The 21,192-nt window shown below is 44.1% G+C and overlaps 1 protein-coding gene across 1 annotated transcript in view; it reads left to right on the forward strand.

The window, feature by feature from the left end:
* PLXNB2 (plexin B2) overlaps window positions 1-21,192 on the forward strand; it is a 774,855-nt gene that overhangs the window by 394,605 nt on the left and 359,058 nt on the right. The window contains exon 4 of the mRNA XM_078679101.1: window positions 14,874-14,950. Within this exon, the coding sequence (XP_078535227.1) occupies window positions 14,901-14,950 (50 nt within the window). The 5' untranslated portion in view covers window positions 14,874-14,900. The remainder of the gene's footprint in view (window positions 1-14,873; window positions 14,951-21,192) is intronic.

Genomic DNA, 21,192 nt, shown 5'->3' on the forward strand with positions numbered 1-21,192 from the left:
ATCCAGACTTAGTAGATAGTCAGTAAAGAAGGAGTAGAAACTAGTAAGTATTCAGGGGGAATGTCTAGATAGATACTCCTACTGTCTTAAGTTTTGAGTGATCTTGTAGGATTTCCCAACATAACCCCAAAAATCTCCTTCCGCCCCAGTGGAGCGCTCGTGCCTCATTGGGACAGACTATTGCGTGGGACCGCAGTCCGAAGAGAAGCATTAATCCGTCCTCCTTGACTGCGGTTTCTCAGATTGGTTTCTCAGGGTGCTTGGCCTCGGTTTACCGCGCACCTGCCTGGGTGCAGTGTTTTGTCTGTACCCGGCCTGCTTGCTCACGCCACACTCCTTTGTGATGATTGTTTGCCGTGTCTGCTAATTCTGGCGCACCTAAATTCAATGTTTGTTCCCATTATTCATTCTCGCTTTTGTTTGGTCGCTTTGAAATGCGTGTTCCTGTGCAGTTGCAGAAAGGTCGTGTTGTGGGCGCCTAGCCTGAGAGATTCACGCGACTCGCTCTTTATTTCGATTGACTGGTGTATGAATCTCCCGTCACTATCTGTTCCATGCTACAGTGTTATTTTAATTATGTTTAAATTTGCAATTACTTTTCTATTTATTTTGCATCAACATTGTGTCGTTTATTTATAAAATGTACTTAGTTACGACTAATAGTACTGTTACCCCGGGGTTAAAAAAAAAATACTTATATATTTTATTTTTAAATTTATTTAAACTTTAAAAAGCATCTGGGCGCCTTATTGTGATAAGATCGACTGCACAGAAAGATGGGCACTCATCTTTTGTAAAATATTATCCTGTTAATCCACTGAATTACCATCTATGTGTCCAGCCAAGTGTTACTTTTCTTGGGTGCCGCTGCTTTTTTTTGTATGCTAGTTTCTTCCATAGTTTGCCCTTCACTTAAGATGAGGTGTTGCTTTTTCCCATGACACTGCCTTGTGAGAAGCATGCGCCTGCCTGCGGCCTGTCACTAACGCAGCCAACATGTAGCCGTGCATCCTTCTTAGTCCCCGATCTTCGGATATCTTTGTAGGTAGCACACAGGGTATTTAAAAGCCCACTCATGAATTAAGAAGTGGGCTGAACGAAAAGCTTGCTGGATCACCACCGTGTGTCCTGAAGCAGAGAATAAATGGGAGGGTGGAGGAGGCAAAGAGGAGGCTGGAAGACAGCTTGTGGCTGGAGCTTCCCTGCCACAACAGCATGAGCTGGCTGAAAGAGGTCTGGCCTTCTCTCTGTCATCCAGATATCACAGCCACATGACCGGTCGTCCTTACTGCCTTCGTCTGTGGACCGTGCAAGATGAGAACAGTCGATGACTTGGACATCTTCTGGTTCCATTGGGCTTTTTCCTTAAGGGCACTGTTGATACAAGGGCTGGAAGCATGCTTCTGCACTTGTAGCTAGGCATTACAAGGTAACCTTAGTTCTATGGAGCATACATCTATTTATTGAAGGCATGGCAAGAGAAGCGAAAACCTTTTATCAATTTTCCTTCTTATTGGGGGTGTTGACTATTTCATAGTAGGGTCTGTAAATAGACCCATTTTGTGTTCTGTAGGTCAGAGTAAATGCCAATATTTGTCTCTGGTCTAAGGGCAAGTTAGAGATGGGGAGACCAGGATGATCATTTTAGGAGTCGTGTCATTTGTAGAAAGGATTGTAGGCATATTTTCAGGGTTGTGTAAAACGGAACGTATTTATTCTGTTAGCCGGTGATGATGGGCATATCTTCTGATTTAAGGATGTAGGATTATAGGCATAGTTACTTTGCCTTAGATTGCAGTGATTGCTGTGATAGTTCACATTTACAGGTGGAATGCCTCTGCTCTTGGGCAGCGAATGCAGAAAGATTGCCTCTTCCACAGAGGGTATCATAACTGGCATAAATATCTGGTACCTTAGAGGATCCGAGTTTATCTGCATAACATATCATTGCTCTGCTTCACATTTGCACATCATAGCTTGGAATGGATAAAAAGGCTTAGGATCAGAAGATTATGGCGGTTTGTTTAGGCTGTTGCCAGTTTACTTCAGATGTTTTAAAAAGTAGTTGGGGGTGGAGGGGGCTGGTGTATGTGTCTAACAGCGAGCATGATCAAATAGCTATGATACCACGCACGGGCATAGGCCCACTCTAGGAATGTAGAATAACTAGGTCAAAAGGGGTTTGGATCAGTGGTATGAAGCTATAGGCACCCACAAAAAAACCACATTCTATAAAAAGATTATTTTCATTGAAATTTAGCAACAACTGTATGCACACAAGGAATCGGCTCATCCTGGGCATTTAATTAGCTGCAGATAGAGACTGCCAACTGAGATGTAACCATGTAGTATCCCAATATACAATGCAGTCTGCAAAGAATATGAAGAGGATAAAGACCTATGTGAGAGCCACCATAGAAAGTCAAGTAATTGAAGGTTTATGAGTAGATTGTGGCTGGAAGAGATTGCCCTGCCCGTGCAGTGACTCACTGCTGCTTCACTGGATCCAGTAAAGTAAAGGATAGGTGCTCCTACAGCGCTGGTCACGCTGGAGGGAGGGGTAGACGGGTACTTGTTTTTCATGCATTGAGGGAAAAGGGGCGGGAGCTCCATGAAGGAGCTTCGTTTCATAACTTTCCCGGCCGTTATCCAATGCATGGATAAAGGAAGGAAACTAGCAAACCCATTGATAAGGAAACCCTCATACCTGGCAGTGAGTGCAGGTGCTGGAGTCAAAGTGAAACTGAAGGTTTTAACAAACTCTTAAGCATGCTTTGCATGATCGCCTGGCAGCCTGCTTGACGTTGGAGGAAAGCAGCCAGAAATAGTCAGAGATGGAATTATGTGGAGAATGTAGGCGAGGGGAAGGTGCACCAGGTGTGGATGGATGTTTAGATGGCTTTGGGCCACAAATCAGATGGGAACTATTTTATTTTGCGGTCTTCTTTGGGTTGTTGATTGTCCTTGACACCTCCTCACCTAGAAGATTCTTACTGTTAATAATCGTGTTTTTTCGGTTTTTAGGAGTTTAAAAGTATTCAGATGTGCTTTATCTAGATATTGCAGTTAACCAAGCATTGCCAAGACCTTATAGAACTCTGAAGTGATGTGACTTACCATATCTTCATTTGTGGATTTTATTCCTTGCGATACACGATCCACAGAGAGAGAAAATGGCAGACCTAATTAAAAATAAGCCACCTTTCTGCAGACACATCGTACCCAAGTTGTGTGATTTGCTCATAACCTCGTTAGATATTCTATCCCATTCTGATAGTGTTTACTAAAGTATTAACGCAAGTAGATACCGCAGAGCCGTTATTTACAGGAGAAATTGATCCTTCCCCAAAGTTAGTGAAGTATTTTGCCAGCATTCTCAATTTTTTTCCTTTGGACCAGTGCTTGAAATGGAAAAATAGAAGTGCAGGAACTCTTTATTAGAGTCAAAAAGCAACAGGAGGAGTATCCCCAGAGGATCTAAACAATGGCCCTAAATGGTATAGGAGGAGAAAGAGAAATAACAAAAGAAAGATCTTCTTTTGTAGGAAGACCCCTCACTCACCAACCTGGTTGGTGACATGCTTCATCATCGGGGTCCCACCCGGATAGCCGAGTGCCATCCGGATGTGCTGCGACACCTGGCTACAGTGGAGCGGGTTTTTTTGTGTGAGTGAAGTGCAATAGAAAAAGGTGATGTTAAAAATTGTCCGAGTATAACTTCTTGAAAGATTTTTATTCTGAAGCCACTGAACAATATTAAAATAAATTGTAAGATACTTCAGTTGGCTTCAATGACCGACTGTATGTATGTGAAGTGTAAAATAGTGGTCGACATGTTTCAACCTGCGACGGAATCTACCAGGTTTTCTTCAGGACCAAGTGTATGGAAACTGGGCAGTATACACACACTAACGTGTACCCAACCATCGATTCCAGGAAAAACCGTCTGTAAAATTACAGTAGGTGTCCTCACAGCCTGGATTGGGCGAGGAAAAAATAGAGAAACTCAGAATGTTGTTTCATATGCTTCACGGGATTTATTTTAAGAAGAGGCTGGGACTTCACAAACGCATTAGTTTCGAAGACCAGGTCAGACCATTGTGCCTAGTAGCCTCCCGACGCACCCCTTTATTAGAGTACCTGCATGTTTATAAAAGTGCTGGTATCCTCCAATTAAATGTAATACATCTCTCTTGAGAAGTACCGGTACTCCGTACTGGGCATTACCGCCCATTTAAAGCACTGCCATGGACTTTACAAGTTAGCGGAAATAACATCCCGGGGTCTTAGGGAAAAAAATGAAAGCAGGGCACTGCTCGGCAGGAGGTCTCTGCATGTCCTCTCGTCTTTTATTGAAAAGAGTCTGGAGAAAAAGCTATGTGCTTAGACCCCCATGGGCGATATGAGGTCACTAGACACCTGTCCGAGGCATGCACTTATAATAACATAATAGACACATTTATAGGGAGATTGCCTCACATGTACTTACACATTTCAAAGTGGCCTCAGAATGTTGCTGTTGTGATGCCTTTTTGCTAACGTTTGTGTAGTGGGGTGCCCTTTGTGAGCCGTCATCGTATTAGTGGGAACTGGCCACGGTGGCAGAAAATTAAGGGAAATATGCCACTTTCCATGAGGACAGAGTTCAATCTTGAGGTAGAGTTTGATGTACCTTATTGGTCATTAAATGTGTCTTGTTTCAGTTTACTCATCAAAAATTCATTTTATTCAAAAAGCAATGAGTAGCATTCTGCTGTGTCCAGGTTTATGAAGTACTTATTGGTATCCCAGAGGTGCCCACTTAAAGAGCGCTTTATAAGAAATGGCTCGGAAGTTTCTTTGCCCGGAAGGATGTAGGTATCTGTGTTCCCTCATTGAGCCCAGGACACGTCGTGCCATTAGTATTTAAACAGCAAAAGTACAAATGCCTTTGGGAAATTGTCATACTAAAAGTGACAGCCTTTGGAAGGAGACAGTGCTCAACTTTTCCTTCCATTGCTTGCTGCTCAGATGTCAGCGTAAGAATGTGCCTGTGACTGGTATTAACAATTCTTCTTAATGAGCTGCAGAAGGGTGGTGGTAGTGATGAAGAAGCCACATCCTTACCATTATTTGTCTTTAATGTTTTGGCCTTATGCATTTTATGAACCATTTTTATAAGCTCAGTTCATTGTTCCACTTCATTTTCAATTGTAAGTTGAATTTCTGACTCCGTTTCTTTTTTTTTTATAAAATAGTTTGTTGGGACGGGTATGTGCCCTGCATGGTGAACAAGCATGTCCGCCGCCATGAGTGTACAGCTTGCTGTGAATCTGGTATCCTGACCTTTCTTTGGGCCCTAGCATCACGCCATCCTAGCGAGAGCACAGATACCCTGGCCTGTCCCTGACTATTTGATGCCCAGGACTTCTCCTCTGACCGCATGGGGGACACCAAGCATGTCCTCATTAAAGCTGACTAATGTTCTCGTCATGGCTGCATGAAGTAAAGGGATGATGGCAGTGTACAGTGCTTTGATTCTAGAATGACCAGGCCTTTTTTTTCTTTTCTATAGTGAGAGCATGATCTACTGACAACTCTTGTAATTTCCACAGTTATGTGATGACTCTGTACCGTACACTAACCTCTCATGTAGATGTTGTGTTTGTGTGTGTGTACAGTGAGTGTGTGGTACCTGTATCATAGCAGGTGTGTGTTTGTGTCTGAATAATAATAACAGTGGCAACCTGATGGAACATAGCACAAGGTGGAGGATGACAACAGCTTCACCAGATCGTGAAAGTGTTTTGCATACATTCATGTGGCTGGAGGGTTTTCAATGTAGATGCAGAAGCATGGGGCACTGCCTTCTACAAATTCTATGAATACTTTATTAGCAAGGAGTTGCTGATTATTTATGTCTGAGCTCTGCCATTTGGTGGATCCAGGTCCCTCCTGGGGCAGGTTTCGGGGTATTACCCCCTCGTCAGCCAGGCTAGCTTAAATTCAGTGGCACAGTGAGCAAGGGACCCACGTCTGAGCACACCCATCCCATTTAGGGTGAAAAGTGTTACACAAACAGATTTAGGCCCAGATTTATGTACTGGGGTGAATGTTTGACACTGTTCAACATTCTTTCAATCATTTCTTCTTTTTGCACTTGAATGAGAAAAGCTCCACCCGCCCCCCAGTAGCTGGGTCTTACATCGTTTAAGCCTCAACTATCTTGATTCCTTCAAGATAAACCTATCATCTATTTATCATGCGTTTCGTAGAAGGCTTCTTCTCAAGCCGTGCCACTGTTTGCTCTTCAGCTCAAGAAGAATATGGTTTTAAGGACAAAAGAGAAATGATGCTTTACCTGTGTGGAATTCATCATCGTGGTGCAGATGATAATCCTGAGATGGTGAGGTGGGAGTCCGTAGATGAAAGGGTAGCTTGTTCCATGTCTTTGCTTCTTGGTAGGAGAAGGAGCGGCCTCCACATCTGCTACATCTGATGTGTGGTGTGAGGGTTAGAGAAAGGGATGTGTTGAGGAGGTGGCTGATGTTCAGGCGGTGGACTTACTGATTGTTCTCCTTCTAACTGGTTAACAATTTGAAGCACACATTGACTTAAAAAATGAAAATGTACTTAATGCTTTCTGTTTGGTTATTAAAAGCAGCCATAATTCGAGTCAAGTGTGACCCCGTACAGCTCTGTGCCTATATGCCACTGTAAATGCAGCACCAATGATATCTGTGCCCCTGCAGCAACTCTACCTGGGACCCTTACTTTCTGAAAGCTGGCAGTTCACTAACGGAGGGCCTCAAGGTCCTCTCCCACAATCTCCTTGTTGTATAACAATCCACCTGCACCCACACATCAGGAATAAAAGCCATGCCCTTCTTTACCATTTCCAAGTCAGAGCAATATACCTCTCTCTACCTTTGCTCCACAAATCAAACCAATCCCCATCATGGCCTGTAAACTTCTGTTCTTTAATGAAAATTTGGGTGGCCTTAAAACCTCCCCAAATCTGGATCCAAGACAAAATTGATCTTTGTGTATTGACAGTCAAGATCTTGCCACATATTGCTTTCGGTAGCTGGTCAACCTCAGTTAATATGCTTTGAATGATGTGAAGGAATTTGTCACAAATACTTCTGCCACCCAGCTACATACAAAACCAAGACCAGCAGCCTCCTTCAGAGCTACCAATCTGGATACAGGCAGCAGTGCAGCACAGAGACTGCCACCATCCAGATGGACAAACCCAACAACACCGACCCCACCACCCCATTTCTTTCTTCTCCTCAAATCTATTGGTAGCCTTTAACTCTCTTGACTACCTTTTGCCCATTACCCTTTCCACCAGCTCTGATCTCAGCAGATGCAGAATGCAATGGCTGGAGATCAAATCATTGACTTGTTTCTAATTTAAAGTATACAAAGAGGTTGGGTCTGTCGAATCTAGGGGTGTTTGGACCCTCAACACAAAAAACAAAGGAAATGCCTAGACATATCGGCACAGTTGCAGGTAAAGAACAAGAGATGCAAATCAATTAACCCAAAGAAAATTCATATGTCACAAGCATTATACCAAAGTTCATGATTAATATGTAAAGATTCTTAGTCAACAATGGGGGCAAGATGAAAAAGCAATCAAAACGTTTAGAAACTACAAAAATCAGTGAGGCAAGAGGAGCCGTCACCAGTAAAAAGCATGTGGATGTATGGTGTGACAAATGTAACTATGAACAGTACTTTGAAAACTAATATGGAAATCTGTTTGCAAAGCACCAATTTAGAGATGTTTAGCAATTATTGTCATGCAAATAACCTGTTATTGCCAAAGTAGTGTCCGTTTAATTCTCTGTGGATGGGAGTGAGATCTGATGAATTCTTTCCCTTTCCTTATTGTGCTCCCCTCCTCCCCCCCAAGCTTCTTGGAAGGTGACCTTAGACCCTGGATGAAGATGTTGTGTTTTGATTCCACACTCTTAGAGGGACCCTCCAGGATTGGGATCTGGTGAACCACTTTTCTTTTATTCTAGGGAAAATTTCTGATACCGAGTCAGGAAAACATTTGTAGATATTCTATAAACCGAAACACTCTAAATATTTTAATCTAGGCCGTATCAAAAGATATTTTTTTAATAATGAAAAAACAAAAAATTAAAATGGATAGGAGAAGCGAAACATAAAACGCCTAAAAATCACCTGGGTGCTCCCTTCTAGGGCCGCCCGTGAACTAGGTGGTGATCAGGTTGTGCTGGGGGAGGGCCATGCTGTAAACCTGGTCAGTAGTTTAATGCAAAGGTAGCGTGCCAGTCTGAATGAGTAAGTCAGGCACTCAAGCAGGAAATGACGGTACAGAGTTGAAAACTGAGGTGCAGTAACTGAATTGATACACTTCAAAGGGCGTCGCAGCTGGAGCAAAATGTTCATGTCTAGGGTGCTAGAAGAGGGAAGCATATGGCAATGGCACCAAGATAGTCAACAGCATGATCCTGGGAGCAGTGGCAGGGACTACTGAGATGTAGTTCATAAGGCAGCTCAGAATTGAAGCCATCTGTTACTTGCTGCATACCACAAGGTTCACGCTTCAGTCCGATCATCTTCAACAGTCATGTGTATCTCTTCTGAGGCCCTTCTGGCCTTCAAGGATGTAAACATTTCTTCCCCACTAGTTGACACCCACAAGTCACCCTGTAAACCTCAAAGCCCTAGTTGTATAGTGCAGAGCTGCTCTTTTAGCTTGGTTAATGTTTGGTAAATTCTGCATACATACTAGCATTCTCCAAAACTAGATGAACTGAGGTTTATGAGATCAACCCACTACCCTCCAAGACCAGTCTCACCACAACAGTTGATTGGAGCTCTCTGGAGTCTGGTCTTGTCCATGAAAGCCTCTTAGGACCTGTTGACTGTCAGCAATCAAACCAACTTGTGCGTAGGGATTAGGTTCTGAGACTATGTAGGTTCTTTTATTTTGTTCTGTTGTGTGTATGGTGCAGCAAGCAACTCTGAGTACTTGCTGTGACTTTAACAAGTATATTCTGATGTCTGACTTTATCAGTTCTTCCTTGGGTTTCACTTTTCAGATGTGCTCAGAGTGGACCTCCACAATAGCCGTCCTACTGGAGTGTGTTGATTAAGTGAAATGTGCAGTGGGTGCCCCCGTATGTCAGAAATTGCCTCCATTGTGTCAGGGCCACCATTTTGTCATGAGGTCCCCCCAATCTTCCATGGGGTGCCCCGTTTATGTAAAAAGTTAGATAAAATTATCAAATGCCAGATTTTTGCTATTGATGCTGTCCATATACCATAAGCGACCCTTGCGTCATCAATTACCTCCGTATGACAGACAGCATTTTGTAATGGTTGCCACCCTCTCGTATGGTAGCCTGTTGACCTTTATGCCAAGAATCACCTCCAGTGTGTTAGTGCCCACAGCTTGCCACTGGTGTCCACATGCCAAGAGTTTTCTCCAATGTGCCAGTATTTTTCCATGAGTGCCCTATATGCCATGGTGCCCTTTATTCCAAGAATTACCCCTTAGTGTATCAATGACTATATTTTGTCACCGGTGTCGGTAATGCTAAGAATTTCATAAAGTATGCCAGTGCAGTATTTTGCCTGGATGTCTCTTTAAGACAATAATTACCTCCAGTATGCCAGGGCCAGCGACAAACTCACAAGCATCACATCACATTCTCACTCACACTACACACGCTCACTCGCGCATTTATTTACACTCATTCATCCACATCACCTACACTCATTGTTATTTATTCTCAATCACACTCTTAATCTCACTCACTGCCTGTCACTGACTCTCACTCAAACACACAGGTTTGGACATACAGACGCACTCTTTCGCACATAAACCTACCCACTCGCCCGCAAGCATTTGTACTTACCACAACTAGCACCAAAGGTCCCGTTACCACTAAGAGTGATCCATTACACTAATAGTGATTACTAGAATATTATTAATTGTTAGTATAATGAAAAATTAGCAGTAACTAGGAAATGCGAACCTGTCCCTTGGTTCTTGCCACTGATGTTGCCACCTCTCAGGCTATGGGTCGCAGCTGCGCCCCCTAAATAGGGGTGGGCAGAATTTGTGTAGTCGCACTACGCAAAGCTCCACGAAATGGTAAAAAATCTGAGCTAGCACGCAAAAGTTCTGCGAACACCCAGATTTGCTTGTTCCGCACGTTCGCAATGCCTTTTTCCTGTTCGCGAACGCTGTTTACTTGCTCTGGGGGAAATGTCTCGCGAACACGCATTTTGAAAGCGCGAACAAGCAAATTCCACGAACCCGGGGATTGCGGATTTTTTGGCAATTTTGCGTTCTCTGCGGAACGTGAAATTACCCCAATTCTGCGAGTGGAACGGATTTTACTGCCCAGGCCTAACCCCTAAATGACATCCTTGCAATGCATGTGGAGCAAAAAACTAAAAAATTTAAAAGTTCCAACCTTTATTAAAATGTCAATTTCTTAATACTTTATGAATTTAATCACATATTTCATAGTTTGGGTATTTGTTCGATGTGCACTTTGTAAAGTCTTTTTGTGTATTGTTTTGAGGTGCATATCATACGAATTGCTCAGTTGGGGTCCCCGGCTTCCGGTAGTGATTAAGTTTGGGTCCGCAGAAGTCGAAAGGTGAAGAACGCTGTCCTTTAATACCTAATTTTGTTCTATTTTTACAATCATTACTTAACGGATAAGGCCACCTTCCCTGCCTAACAGGTTCTGTGTTTCACAAATGTTCTCAACTTTGACAAAAAAAGAAAACCGAAGGTTCCATTTTGGTTTTGGAAAAAAATATATTGGAGGGAAGGCACAAAACGCTCTTTGTCGATGTTTTCTGTAAAATGAAATGTAAAATGCACACAGTTCCAATGTAAGCTTTCTTATGTTTTGTATCTGGAGCACACCCTTGTGGTTGTTTACTGAAATTCTTCTGCTGAGTAAATCGTGGTTAGTGTGGCAAGAACATGCGCAGATGGGTATCACAAGAAAACCACAATACTGTTGCACTTATCCTGGGAAATACAAACTCCAGTTAGTAGTTTTCCAGTCTGCGACTAGGCTTTACCTGTGGTGACTTTCTCTCAATTCAGGAGGGCAGCTCAGACATTGTAAAGGCTGATTCAGTCCTTTTCAGTAGCTGTGAGAAGTCAGCTCAGGAGGTGTGCCAGTGCATGGGTTGGTTGGATATAGAGATTATGACTGTGGCATGGCTTGTGAGACGCGCTGCTGTACGTGAAAAGATTCTTTCAGTGGTCCAGAGGACGGGCGCAGAGCGGATGAAGAGGAGGGTTCAGCTAGGCTTTTCTTTCCCTTTGCCTCTATTAAGGGATTCGGAGATATTGGGCCCTGCTGGCTTTGCAACAAAGTCTCAGGCACCAAATAGATCATGCATGATGATGCTCCACTGATTTCGAGTAGCATCAGTCAAGTAGTGGCTTATGCCAGAGAATCCCTTCCGTTCTCCCAGATGGGATGTATAGCCTTAGTAAAAATGCCACTCCTACCCTGAATATTGTACCCAGGGCCGGACTGGCAGTAGGCGGCACCGGACAATGCCCCGGTGCGCCGCACGGGTGGGGGACGGTTTTGTGACAGGGCTGTTTTTGCAGCATAATCGGCTGAAGACCGGTCTTCAGCCGAGGCAGGAATATTGACTGTAGGAGATGCATACTCCAATTCTACATTTTACATATATGATGCTCTCATGGACATCTGGAGAGGGGTTCTTTATTACTCAATGCATTACTTAGCACGGCCAGATCTACGTTGGCTGAAGACAATATTGAACCGGATAGCACTGATGTTCTTAGGTTAATTCTCACATTTGGGACTGGCAGGTGGGTAATGTCCACCCTCTATAATGCTCTATCCTCCATTTTCAACTCTTAAATCAGTACTATTGAGCATAAATGGGAAGAATAGATTGCCTGGGTGTTTAGCTAAATGAAAGATGTTCTAAAATTCAATAAGAAAGCCATTAGGAACCCTAGATTTAAATGTACTCAGTTTAACTACTTTCATTTAACGTAGTTCATACCTAAAAAAGTAAAAAAAAATTTTTTATCTGGGTTCGGTCGACCACTGCCCGCAGTGTCTGCGCTCCAGGCTGGGTCTGCCATATGGTATGGGACTGTGGGATCATTGCACAATTCTGCAGCAAAGTAGTGCCAATACTGACAAACCTATCAACGAGGAGAGTGCATCAAGCAATTCTGACATATATACTGAGTGAATTGCATAGACCAAAACCGCCAGACATGCATGTGAGTTCCTTGACTTAGCAGTGGTACATGCCCCAAAAAATTTAACCATGGTGCGGAAGGCCAGAAACGCACCAGATGTTAAAACATGGCAAGTGGATGTTAAGAAATGGGCAAGAGCGGACACTGCAGTTATGTCGGTACAACACAGATCAGAAGGGAGGGACACAGCACTAACAGAATGGGACACTATTCTATTAGCAGTAGAGGCTAATACAGACGAGATGCCTCCATGATGAAAGGCACAAGTGACTGCTACGCTAATGGGGAGCATAGTAGAGTATGAAGACAGAACCAAACGATTGCGGGATGCCATGACACACACTTAGGCCTACAGGTCCATAAAACAGCTACCTATTCAGCCTTTTGATGTATTCTGCTTCTCCGCTTGGTATCTAAATTGTTTGATATAGACTCTGATAATGTGTGTGTCTGTGTTGACCACTGACAGAAGATGATGCCGGTTGTTTGGGGACCTTAGTTGAAAATGTTTCTTGTTTGTTTAAAGGCAAAATCAAACTGTGCTGACATGTTGATTGCAGAACACACCCATCATTTATGTAAAGCACTGTAAAGTCTAAATAAAGAGCTTTCCAAAAAAAAAAATATATATATATATATATATATATATATGTGTGTGTGTATATATATATATATATATATATATATATGTGTATATATATGTGTGTATATATATATATATATATATATATATATATATATATATATATATATATATATATATATATATATATATATATACACCCCCCCCCCCGTTGCTCAGCCTCACACCCTCTTCAATGGTAGGTCCCATAAGGATCTTCACTCCGCTCCACTTCCTTCAATGCTTACATCACCCCTTTTGCTTCATTGGTTGGGAAGTTTGGTTTTAATAACATCTCCTATGTGGATACAGTCTAGAGGATTGTCTATCCGAGAAGACCCACTCTCAATCACCTTCTGCTTTCATCAGTGTATAGCAGCAGTGGCCTCCTGAATGACCAAGAATTAACTAAAATTCAGTGGGACTAAAAGTGAGATCTGAAATATTGCATCCATCACCTTCAATCCATACAAAATCTGGCAGCACAAGTTATCCTTAACATTCCCAGATGAAATGTAGGTAAATGTCATCACAAGGCCCTGCACTGGCTCACAGTAACAAACTGTACCCTGTTCAAGACTCCATCACTTACCGAGCAGACTGAATCTGGTCCTATATCCGTCGGGAAGAAGCTACACTGCCACATTCAACGTGCTTGGGAAGATCCCGCAGAGGACTTAAGAAGATCACTAACTTCAGACTCTTGAGGTAAAGGGGTAGAACATTTGCCCTTTTAGCTCTGAAGCTATGGAATTCTCTCCTCATTACCTTTCATACCACTTCAAAAGATAGCTCTTTTCGAAAACGAATAAAAACTGTGCTACTGCAGGACCCTTTATAGGCCCTGGTTATGCCGTCTTTGATGCAGGCATTGCAAGCACCGGGACGCACCCTTGGATAGCTGTAGTCCCTCCGAGAGAGTAAGGACCGTATGTCTTTCCGAAAGGCTTTAAAGACCCACTTGTACGCAGTGGCGTGGTAATCTACCCTTAGCCCGCCACCAGCAATCAGTTAAAGCGCTGCAAGGCCTCCGGGTAGTTACGCGCTATACAAGTGCAATTTTTCATTTCATTTCATAAATCCTAATCATTGCCATCATCTACTTGTTTCAAACATGACACTTTGCTAGTTGAGTTTCTAAAATAGAAAACTGCTAATAAATAAATAAATGTGAGAAAAAAAGACTTCTGTATTATCTAGATGCCTACCTTGTAGGAATCCATTTTTCAAGGATTGTGGTTATTTTGGATGACGTTGATTAGTCTTAACTCAAATTTTAGCATACATTTAGTAATTAGTGCTTATTAGGGAGATTAAGTAGCAATAGTTTGTGTTAAGCATTTAAGGTTGGGATGATTAAAACTGCCTCCTAAAATAACTCCATCACCTTGCTGCAGAGGGAAATAATGGAGTGGGGTGGAAGGCGAGAGGAATTGCAAACTAGAACTCAGTTTGAGATGTCGGGTAAATGAGTACCCCAACTGGAATCTGTGTAGGAACTATATGGAATCGTTTGGTAATTAGTTTGCCATTCACAAATTGCACAATTGTTAGTAAATTTGTGGGGAAAGGGACAGGAAGAAAAGAGCTTTGTGTATACAAAAAAGTTGGTCAGTATTTTTAAATGTTATAAGGAAAATTATAAAGTATGTGATTGTATGAAAACGAATAAAACTAAAGGTGTGCATATCAAAGCCTAATATGTCTATCAAATGGAAAACATGGGTTTATAGTATTTGACCACAAGTTCCTTTACAACTGCCTATAAATTCACTGTTAAAATGTATAATGAATTAGTGTCCAGTCTCGATCTTCAGTTCTAGACCTCATTCTGGGAGTGGGCTGTATAATTTATTATTATTCAGTCCTGGCTGTCGGACTCTAACAAACCTGATTTCCCCTGATGCCTTTTCAGTTGTAATCTCTGCTGCCAAATTCATTTTATAAACCCGTGTTTTTTAAGCTTAATAAAGTCCCATTAACGTGACATTTTTTTTGTAGCTTTGAAACATCCATGTAAGGCGTGAGATGTCCTCTGTGAAAAGGAGCTGTGGGACAAAAACTTCTATCAAAAGACTGTGAGTATCCCTTCAAGTGGCTTCTAATTGCGCAGCTATGACATTGCTGGCTGAAACTGCCTTTTAAAATATTGGCATTTCCAAAAGAAAATCTCATTGCCTTTTTAGAGTGCCTTTATGAAATTGTGCATTGTGAAAAATATTGCAATCTTTCTGTGGGAATAGCAGTACACAAAGTTGGTGTCTAGTTCAAAAGGTGTGTAAAGTTAATGAATTCTTTTTCACACTGAAGTAGTTTGGATGTGATCACCTTTTATGTATTTTTTAGGTTTCTCCTGCGCAGTGCTTGCGCTGTGCTTGAGAAATCTATTGTTTTTAATATAAACTTAAATAAAGGACTTACATCCCGCCTACTCTCTTTTCTGGCTTCTTATTGGTTTGAGTGTGCCACTTACCTTTCCTCAATTTCTATTGGCTATAGCATATTTTCCTGCATTTACCAATGCTTGTTCATAGTCTGCTTCTCTTATCCTTTCCTGCCGCCGAAATACTGTTAACATTCGCTTTGGAACTATATTTCCATAAAGTTTTGCTTTTTACTTTTGCAGCATATTTATATAACAATGTATCACCCGGGAGATATTTCATGATTTGCTTAGAATCACAGGTTGTTGCGCAGCACAGCCGAGACTTCAATCGGGATCCCCAGCTCTCGATTCCACAGCTCGGGTCACTGCACCACATCCTCTCCACTCCCGTGTTATCTGTCAGGGAGCTCTTTCCTTCACCCAGACAATGATTAATGAAACAGCTTTTTATTAATTAGATAGACGAAACCAATGCCTGTTTTATGTTGCCCATTCCTGCTCCCAATAGTGACTTTGTATAAGGAGGACAAAGAGGATGATGGAATTTTGTTGGACAAATGTATTTCTTATTGACGGTCTTCAAGTGCATTGAGTTCTTGAGACTTGTCCCATTGCTTGTGCAGCCAGTTAAGGCTGAACTACAAGCACCACTGAAGTGAACAAGCAGCATTTTATGTATAGACTGAAAGCGACTCGTGCAGCGGCATGCACCAGGTTGAATGAATGCTAATTTTGCCTTGATAGAGCTTACTGCCGCATGCGAAGCAATCAAGACTTGAGTCCAGACCCTTGGTCACAATCTTTAATACTAAAATATTCAAGAAAGTAAACGATTCTTTGTAGATTTTAGGACTCCCAATTATGCTGACCATACTATTTGATAACTCTACAACACAAAATGCTCATAACTTACATAGCTAATTGGCCTCCCATCAGTGCCGGTGAACCCCTGCAGATTAAATACTGCAGGTGTACAGCTAGCTGTAGGTGACAATGCAGAGTATTGTTCAGGGGATGTGGGGGTGTGCCTCTGTGATGCCCCCATTGTGAGAGGTGTGCATGGACAGATCCTAATGGTGCTGCCACTGACTCTTGGTAGCAAGTGATTTGGTGCCCACTAGCTCAAGGAGGACCCGTGTGCTTTGCAGGTGGTGCTGTAGCTATGCATTCTTTTTTAATGGAAAGGGTGAAGGAAAACCTAAAGTCCTTCATTCAATCAATCAATCAATCAATCATAACATTTGTATAGCGCGCTACTCACCCGGAAGGGTCTCAAGGCGCTTGAGGGGGGGGGGGGAGGGTCCGCTACTGCTCGAACAGCCAGGTCTTGAGTTGTCTTCTGAAGGCGAGATGGTCCTGGGTCAGCCGAAGGTGGATGGGGAGGGAGTTCCATGTCTTGGCCGCCAGGTAGGAGAAGGATCTGCCTCTGGCGGTGGCTCTTCGGATGCGTGGTACGGCGGCGAGGGCGAGGCTGGTAGACCGTAGCTGGCGGGTGGGCGTGTAGAAGGTCAGGCGGTCGTTGAGGTACTTGGGGCCCAGGTCGTGGAGAGATTTTTGTGCGTGGGTGAGGAGCCGGAACGTGATCCTCTTGTTGACGGGGAGCCAGTGCAGGTCTCTCAGGTGGCCGGAGATGTGGCTGCGTCGGGGGATGTCCAGGATGAGTCGGGCGGAGGCGTTCTGGATGCGTTGGAGCCTTTTCTGTAGCTTGGCTGTGGTTCCGGCGTAGGGGGTGTTTCCGTAGTCCAGTCGGCTGGTGACGAGTGCCTCGATGACCGTCTTCCTGGTTTCGGTCGGGATCCATCGGAAGATCTTGCGAAGCATGCGTAGGGTGTGAAAGCATGATGAGGAGACGGCGTTGACTTGTCTGGTCATCGAGAGTGAGGAGTCCAGGATGAAGCCCAGGTTGCGTGCGTGGTCTGTTGGTTTGAGAGTGGTGCCCAGGGCGGGGGGCCACCAGGAGTCGTCCCAGGCGGAGGGCGATGGTCCCAGGATGAGGACTTCCGTCTTGTCTGACTTCAGTTTCAGGCGGCTGTTCTTCATCCACTCGGCGACGTCTTTCATCCCTTCGTGTAGGCTGGTTCTGGCGGTGTCGGGGTCTCTGGTGAGGGAGAGTATCAGCTGGGTGTCATCGGCGTAGGAGATGATGTTGAGGTTGTGTTGGCGTGCGATGGCTGTGAGAGGTCTCATGTAGACGTTGAAGAGGGTGGGGCTGAGGGATGATCCTTGCGGAGCGCCGCAGATGACTTCGGTGGGCTCGGATCGAAACGGGGGGAGGCGGACTCTCTGTGTTCTCCCAGCGAGGAACGAGGTGATCCACTCCAGTGCCTTCTCTTGGATGCCGATGTTGTCGAGGCGGTGAACTAGGGTGCGGTGTCAGACAGTGTCGAACGCTGCAGAGAGGTCCAGGAGGATGAGCACCGCTGTTTCCCCGTTGTCGAGCAGGGCTTGGATGTCGTCGGTGGCTGCGATGAGGGCGGTCTCGGTGCTGTGGTTGGCTCTGAAACCAGACTGCGAGGGGTCAAGGGATCCGTTTGTCTCGAGGAAGGCGGCAAGCTGTCTGTTGACGATCTTCTCGATGACTTTAGCAGGAAAAGGGAGGAGCGAGATGGGGCGGAAGTTTTTGAGGTCGGTGGGGTCCGCTGTTGGTTTCTTCAGTATTCTTCATTGTAAAAGGTAACCCGCTAGGCCCTTGTCAGCCTCTACTTCTCCAAGACAAATTATACGGTGTGTGTTGGTTCCTAGTGGGTGACTGGAACTTTGGGAACGGAGAAGCTGGGAAAGGGGCATCAAAGATCTTGGAGCACTTCAAGTTGTGTCTGTGTGTGCTGCTTCTTCTCCTAAGCGAAATGCTCTGTAAGGTTTCAGGTTTGTTTGAAGGGGAGTATCTTGCATTTCTTTTATTTACCTCAGAATCTCTATGCTACTTTTTGTATTTTGAGGCAGTATAGCAGAACAAAACAGTCAGGCATCACAATACCAGACAGCATTGTACATAATGAAATAAGCAGCAGTGCATTGCATACATATAAAAGAGGTCCTTTGCCTAGACCCCCATTGGCGAGGAGCAGTTCAACCACATACCCCATATCTGTTTTTTGGGGGACCAGCCCCTGGATTTGTAAACCTATTCTTTGTTTCTAGCACACTAGTACATTCCACCTGTCCATTCCTGTATAGTGGAAGCCCTAACAGAGCACCATTGGCCTTTTTATGACCCGTTTGGCGAGTAAAGGTCGAACGCCACCAGGGTTCTGGTTCCGCGTGGCCATCCCCATTTGTCCATCATCCATAGAGTGCCAATGTAGGGTTAGTACTTACCGTTCTAGCCCCAGTCTCCTTGAGGATCAAATGTCTTTGGGACCAGTATCCCTGTATGAATGGGGCACGTCCACACTGTGGTAAAGTGTACCCAGCTCCGGTCTGCATCTAAGACATCTAGGAGATACTGTAAGAGTTTGCTTGCGTTTTATGCTCTGTCCTTTCAGTAGACCTGCAGAACTTTACAGGATCAGCGACGCTGGCTCCCATGCTTTGCTTCAGACTGTTGAGACTTTGAATTTATGCTGTCTGCTGGAGAGATCTGTATTTATAATTATTGCCCGTGCAAATCTTATGGCAACTGCTTTGGGGGAAATGTTGGTGGTTCCCTCCTGATTTTTCCCAGCTTTTCCGAGCAGAAGCGCTCTTCTGTGCCCCGCACTGCCCCCAGCTCTCATCACCAAACTTTGCAGGGTTTACAAAGTGGGTGCCGCTTTTGTTCATGTAAATTCTGAGCAGGTGTTGGCCGGTGAAGACATGCCTAGCTGCAGCTTTCACTTTGTGTACAGACATGGGGAGGTCAGATTCCCTAGAAATAATCAAGGGACACACCCTGGAAACTGCTTTTCTGCCGTCTATTTGTGCAGCTGGAATTAAATAATCTGCCGAAAGAACACTTGACTATTTACAGGAGGGCTGGCCCCCCGTTTTAGAAACCTGGGATAATGGGTGTGTAGTTGTAATGAAGGACATTCTAGATGATTCCAGTTGCATCGTCCAACTGGTTATTGGTGTCTAATTGCTCGTGCTGATGTTTCGTAACCAGTAGCGATTACTTGTCCTCCGTCTCTGCCAAGCGCACAGTTTACATGTGTGTGACATCTGCAGGATTTCTGGCTATTGTGTGTGAATGTTAGTGCAGTGTGGCACTTCCGGTGAGACTTTATGAAGCATAGAACAAAGGACTAAAGTCGGGAATGACCCCAGGTTCCAGTGGGTTCACTGCAGCGCCAGTGAGCGCGCCTGCAAGGCCTTTCTTCACAGGGTGACCACCTCACTCCAGGTCTGCAGTCCTGAACTTTCACCTACACATCACTGGATTCAGGGGTTAGTCTAGTTAGTACAGTGGAGGGAAAACAAGACTACAACACCCAGAAGGCATTAGGATAGCACAAAAAATCCAGGAATAAATCATGTGTAATGACTAAGAGGGAGGCGGCCACCCTTGAGCTCTGTTAAACCAGGACTGACCGAAGATGAAAGTTACACACGACACTGCGACTTCCAGCAGCGACTACCCGCAAAACGCGCTCTCACACACACACTCCCACGCACACTTTCTCTAACTCTGAAACGTTAAGAGGGACTGGTGTGTGTCTAGTATTATAAAGCAGGATTGCCTGATCTCGTTCTCAGAAGAATAACATCTTGGAAATGCTATGTTTATTTATATTGTGGGTTTTCTAAGTACACATTAAGAGTAGCAGACTTTCTTCTCATCGAGCAGAGGAGAGTTAAAGACTGCCATGGCATGCAGGCAGCTGGATTTCGGACAGTGGTTTCCTGTGCATCAACTTTATTTATATCATAGCTAAGCCTGAGAGCGGTCGTAAATTTCTGTCAAGTAACCCCATCAACTAATATTGCCCTTTTAAGCCATCAGCTTCATAAATTGCATTTTGGGACTGGTAGTTTTGCTTTTTAGGTCTCGCTGAGTCAGTGCGCAAGCGCTGATCGGAGAGACATTTAGTAGCGGCTTTTGGAAGTGCTCCCAAAGCTGCCACCAACTTGCGCTCACGCGCACCAGCACGCGCGCTGCTGCGTTCTCATCCCTTGCGTCCTTTAGAGCGTCATCGCGATCACTTTTGCGTTCACAGCGATTGTGATCGCAATGACTTTCTCTTTCACGGCTGCACGACGTTACTATTACTGCAGCGCGGCCAATACTTGTTTTACTTTTGCCCTTTGAAATCCTTTCGGGTTTGCTGTCTCCAGCTTCTTGACTCAGTATTTTGAAGCCGGCTTTCAATTCCATCTCCAACGGTACACACGCTGTTGCAATACAGTTCCCGCTGGTCGAAGGCAGAATCAGCTCTCCCTCCACGCTCCCTCAGAAGCGTTCGGGACTCGGAAATTCTGTCCCCGTTCCTCGGTCGCGCCCTATTACATGCTCCCACTACTTACCATGAGTCACTGATGTCGTTGGCTCCTCTTCTTCGGACAGAGGCGTCTGAGAGTTTCCACTGATTTATCGGTAAGCTGTTACTGCATTCAGAACTCTGTTTCACCTACGCACTCGGGTGCACGACTCTTGTTGCGCAGCTACTGCATGAAACTTATTTTTCATGATTCCATCATTCTCCAAATTCAGGAATCGCAGACGGCACTATGGGGCTAGTATTTTTTTTTACTTTTATTATTTAATGACCAGTGCAACAAAACATAGGGACAGTCTACATTTTTGGGTGGGTGTCTTCTACAGGATCATCTAGCTTGTCCTTTATTAGTGTCCATGACTGTAGCCCATCATCAGGTTTTACTTTTTAAATCATATCTAGATCGCACGTTATGTTTTCCTTGTTGAGCAGTTGATCCTTAATATTCAGAGTACATTTTATGTAAAGTAAATTAATTTTCAATATATTGCTCGAATTGAGTTATACAAATTTTGCAGTA

Source organism: Lissotriton helveticus, chromosome 1_1, assembly GCF_964261635.1.
Source record: "Lissotriton helveticus chromosome 1_1, aLisHel1.1, whole genome shotgun sequence".
Classification (NCBI taxonomy): Eukaryota; Metazoa; Chordata; class Amphibia; order Caudata; family Salamandridae; genus Lissotriton; species Lissotriton helveticus.